The sequence below is a fragment of the Drosophila miranda genome, chromosome 4 (genome assembly GCF_003369915.1).
Source record: "Drosophila miranda strain MSH22 chromosome 4, D.miranda_PacBio2.1, whole genome shotgun sequence".
NCBI lineage: Eukaryota > Metazoa > Arthropoda > Insecta > Diptera > Drosophilidae > Drosophila > Drosophila miranda.
The window spans coordinates 5,057,032-5,062,381 of record NC_046677.1 but is presented as its reverse complement, the minus strand read 5'-3'; the positions used below and the strand labels follow the sequence as shown (position 1 = coordinate 5,062,381).

The 5,350-nt window shown below is 41.6% G+C and overlaps 1 protein-coding gene across 1 annotated transcript; it reads left to right on the top strand.

Annotated features, from left to right (window-relative positions):
• The first annotated feature begins 937 nt into the window (after positions 1-937).
• On the top strand, positions 938-1,727 carry LOC108162441 (DNA ligase 1). The gene has a single exon (XM_017297179.2). It carries the CDS (start codon positions 1,015-1,017, stop codon positions 1,645-1,647), a length of 633 nt encoding a protein of 210 aa, XP_017152668.1. The 5' UTR covers positions 938-1,014; the 3' UTR covers positions 1,648-1,727.
• The last annotated feature ends 3,623 nt before the right edge of the window (positions 1,728-5,350 follow it).

Sequence of the window (5,350 nt, the reverse complement as noted above, 5' to 3'; positions counted from 1 at the left end):
TTATCTCTATCGCAGCTGCTGCTGCTCCTGTTGCTGCTGCTTCAAAGTCATTAGACTCTGTCACTCTTGTCAGTCATTCAGTCAGTCGCAGTCTCTGGTTTGGCACTGCTTGAACGGCTTTTGGAAGTGCCCATTCGAGTTGGGTCTGGCTCTGGTTTTGGGTTTCCCCCCGCACCACCGCTCGAAAGACAGACATTTGATCTGCGCTGTCAGTGGCCCAGAGCCATGTCAAATTGTGTTTGGACACGATGTTTGTATATATCGTGTCAGTGGATCCACTGAAGTGGATCTAATGCACTGTGAAATGAGACAGGCATTAGCAAGGATCTTTTCAGATCTGCTATACCCTTTGGCAGAGAGAGAACTCTTTAAATGGCCATTACTTTGGAGTAAAGAGAACTAATTGGATTTTAAATTGTTGGCAATGATTGGTGGTATTTTATTTGTTGAAGACTGAAATCTGTATAGACTTACCCATGGATCGATGAGGAGTTGCTTTGGTTCTTTGGAATGATTGATGTACAGTCTTCAGATAGTCGTAGATAGAAGATAGCTAGATAGAAAGAAAATACAAATAATACTATATTTAAAATAATTAATATTATAATAATAATAGTAATTTTTTTTTTTTATTTTTTACTAGACAGCAAGCCCTAAAGACAAATTAAATAAAGATATATTTATATTTTATTTTAAAGAAAATAATATTTTCACATTTTCTGGTTCATTGAGACCTGGACTTGATCTACTACAAATTTCGTAGGATTCTTCAAGAATAGTGCCCCTTCATCCGATCAGTTTCTTGGTTTGGATAACTCTTTGGGGACTTTCAATGATTTTCAATCCTATTTTTTACAAAGACAAAGATTTATTTTTGATCTATACTTTAAGGATTTTTGCATCTTTCTCCTCTACTAAAATATTTCCACATCAAGATATCATTGGAAAATATTTCTCGTCCCCACAACTATTCAAAAAATAATTTCTGTAAAAAAATATATACTAAATTACAGAATGTTGCGCCTTTTCCATGCTCTTACGTGGCAACTGGTGAACCGACGTCGTTTGGGCCTCATTCCCCAAACCGAAGCGAAGCATGGGGCAGTCAAGGAGTTGAATGAGCCAAAAAGCGGAGAGATGGAGCTAAAGGAAGCAGTCAAGGGAAAGATGGAGCTAAAGGAAGCAGTCAAGGGAGAGATGGAGCTGAAGGAAGCAGTCAAGGGAGAGATGCCAGCATTCAATGAAGAGAAGCAGCTGAAGGAACCTCCGCACAAAAATCAGGAGCTAAACCAACCAATCCTCAAAGAGCGGGATCTGAAGCAGCCAATCCTCAAAGGTCAGGCGCTAAAGCAGCCAATCCTCACCATGAATGAAGTGCAACAATCCCTCGATAAAGCAAAAGAGGAGCCCAAACCCGACGAGTCTAAGCTGAGCGAGCGCTATCTGAAGTTCCGGGAAAAGCTACGATCGGAGGCGCCCCTGACATGCCTGCCGAAAGGTGCACCACATCCGGCCCACGAGAAAGATCCCCTGGTGCCATGGCCCAACAATACCAATCCATATACCGGAGAAGTCGGTGGACCGGCGGGACCAGAGCCCACACGGTATGGCGACTGGGAGCGCAAGGGACGCGTTACAGATTTCTAGACAAAAACAAAAAGACAATGTATCTTTCACCTCTGTTTGGACAATTTTGTGATTTATTAGACGTGTTAACAACAGAAGCACTTAAAATTTGTTACACTTGAGTATGGCATTTCTCCGGGTCTCGGGCCACAGTAGCCAACGGATGGTGGATCGGTGGATCAAGATGGGAATGGTGGAGAGATCCCTTTCAATCTGTCACTGGTTCTGCTTCTGCGAAGGCATTACATAAATTTCCATTGTGTGATTTCTTTGTGGTTTCTGGTTTATGTTCATGAATTGATAGGCCCCTGCCACGGCCCCTTCTTTCGTTGTCTATCGAAAGGGTTCTCAGAATAGAGTGCTGGCTGGCTGGGGTCTGGGGTCTACCTCCATTATTTATGGTTCAGAGGCACACAGAATCGTGCCCAAGTTGAAGTGGAGTGTGGAATCGTTTCGATTCATTTGAAATTAAGGCGACAGTTTACGTGATTTTTATTAGAAAAACTTCTGGTTGCCATCTAATTTTGTAGCCCGAGTGCGTCGAAGAAAGGGGTTTCTAAATGCCATAAATTTCTTTGTTAAGGCCCTGCCTTCTTTGTCCCTAAAAACATTTTTGTGGTTAAAGAAATTTTGTTGGAAAAAGATTTGCAGCTGTTTTGTGGTCTCTAGACTGGATACAAATAGAAATTATTGAAATGCCAACAAAAGCTTCTAAATCTTAAGAAAGAGAGGGTTCTTGCTTGGAATAAATACAATTTATTTAAGTAAAATCGAAAACAATCTTCTTGCAATCCCAATGAACAGCAGAACCAAGTCTGTTCTTCAGGAAACCGATGATCAATCGCCGCCTTGTACTGGACAATTAAATGGTTGGCCATGGATCCGAGGAGTACTATACGCTGTTGCCGATGATAGTGGAAGTGGTGGCCAACCTATCAGTTTCTTTAATACTCCCATAGTGCCCTTGGAAGGCAGCGCCTTCCTCCTGTTCCTCGTGTGCCACATTCTACGGGCTATCGGGGTGCTGAGAGCAGAGCTGATGCGATAGGTTTCGACCTTCGAGAACTTTAGCGATCCTCCGCGTTACGATCATGTAAACATCACCGAATCACAGGGTAACCCTATTCTTCGATTGAGGCAGAGTTGGACACAGAACCCCGCAAAGACCAGTATGTCCCGGTATGCACAATTGAATGCATGGATGGTATGTGTCTCCTGGCAGCAGTCTGCCTGGAGCTGATGAGACCTGATGAGCCAGGCTTAGGTGTTGCCTATGACCTCGGCGATACGTACCGATGGGAGAGCCATTGAATTCGATGGAATCAAGACATCATTTAGGTGTCAAAGGGGTTTAAAAAATAGTGTTATATCCGAAAACTTTTCCACTTTCATATGCATATAAGCCTCTTGAAATACTACCCATCGACGAGCTTTGGTACGTAACCAACGTTTCTCTGGAACTCCTCCGTTATCCAGCCAATTCCATAGCCAATTGGTGGGCAATGAGTTGAGACGTTTCAGCCTGTTCCAGTCAATCGCCTTAGACATATCCCACACCCCCATATCATTACAATCTATTTACACCTTAAATCAAATGCCGATGTCGGCAGATCGCCAAAGTCAAAGATCAATCACAAGCGAACAAAAATGGGGAACCAACGATGAAACCTAAAGAAAAAGAAAGAGGAAAAACAAAAGATAAATTCCGCATAAATTCCAGGAAATCCACAAAATGCTTTAATGTACAACAAATCCGAAATACCAAACGAAATTACATCCAGCAAAAAGCAAAAACCAAAACCATCCGACAACTTGCTCAATAGACGCGCGAAGAGACGACTTCCTCTACCCAAAGTCATCCATCAAATGCGATTTTCCCCGACCAAGCGGATCGATGGATATGGTATGGGAGCGGGGGCGGGGGCGGAGGCGGAGGCAGTAGTAATTATTTCGTCTATTTTATTTTTAAACGAAATTAACGTGTTGTTGCTGTTGTTGTTAATGTGTTTTTATTACGTGAAAAGTAAGAAAAACACACGCACACCGACACCGACACCGACTCTTCTCGAGATCATTTTATAACCCCCTACCCCCTCCCAAAAAAAAAACCAATCCTCCATGCTGCGCGGTCTGCGTCGCAAAGTAGTAGGCGCTGATTGATAGAACAAAGTGAAAATCAAATAAAAAACAAAACATAAAATCCTAGGCAAACCCGAAAAACCCATTCCCACATTCCCTCACCGACTGTGTAGTATGCCACATTGCGGTGCAAGATCAAAGACCGCCCCTCGATCTGTAATGACAGCTTTGATCATTGTTTTGCCTTTGATTTTTTCCGGTTCGGTTGCCTTTCCTTTCGCACTCTCTTGGGGATCTTTTCGGCCCAATCTGGCCCAATGCATATATAACCATCCGATCCGATCAGATCCGATCCAATCCGATCAGATCAGTCTCTTTGCCTCGCCTGTTGGCCTGAGTATTTGGAAAGTGTTGGGAATGGGTGGGAACGAGGACTGTTTACGATCAATTTCGCGCCTACTTGAGAGATTTTTTGCTTTTGGCTGAAGATCGACAGAGATCGTTTGCTCCAAAAAGGGGAACTACAAAATTTCGGATATACATGAGAGAAACACGAAAGACAATTAATGGATAGAATATTGTAATAAATTATTCTGCAATGAATGTATGGGGAAATGTTCATACTCTTAGGGTAATTATAGGGTATATTTCAGGGCGAATTTAAGCCTACCCTCAATAAGATATCTCTAAGATAAATTATCTAATTAAAACCTTCACTTTCCCATAAATATTCCATTAAACACTCAATCAAAAGAGCTTTACGAAATACCCCCAAAAACCATGATTCATACTTTAAAATCTACTTCCAAAAGTAAATTGATAAATATTTCAATATATTTCGTAATTTATGCCCTGAAATCGAGACACCTGACTCTGATTGATATCGCTTAAGTGATTACAAAACGCTCAAGCCGAAAACCATTCAATCATTCATTGATTAATTGTATTAAATAACAGCCACAAATCGATTCTCATACATAAAACACTAAAAAAAAAAAACAAAAGGAAAAACAAGGTAAATTTATGAAGCAAATTAAAATTCAATAAGCTATATAAAAATTCTCAGAATTAAGCAAATAAAAAGAAAAGGAATAAAACAGGTGCCGAAGTAAATTTATATATTTAAAATTCTGAGAAGATATATTATTCGATTTTGTTTCTTTAGAGAAAGCGCTTTAAAATGTATACGGAAACAGTGCTATGTCATGGGCAAATAATATTTCACACAGGAAAGAAAATGTAAGAAAAATTACCACTGCCACGGATGGGGGCTGATTGGGTGTTTCGGAAGTGGAAAATCAACAAAATATATGACCAACTATTATGTTATTGTGTGAACGTGCACTGATTCCACCAGCCAGGCTTTTGTTCACGTGCAACATATTTTGTGGAGAGTACAGAACCCACCTTTCCAGGAACCCCCAAGCAGGGTAGCCGTCTGTCTAGGGGGCGGCTGAACGGGTGGATGGTTGAATGGGCGTCTTATCGAAGCGTATAACATATATCATTGACACTTTGACATTGCCAGGGCGGTGGAGGTGCGAGGTGGAGAGGTCCAGAGAGGCCATGACCAACAGGATTTTAGTACTTTTCAAAATGGCACTTAATCATGGCAGCCGCCTGGCGCAGGAAAATGCGGAAACTG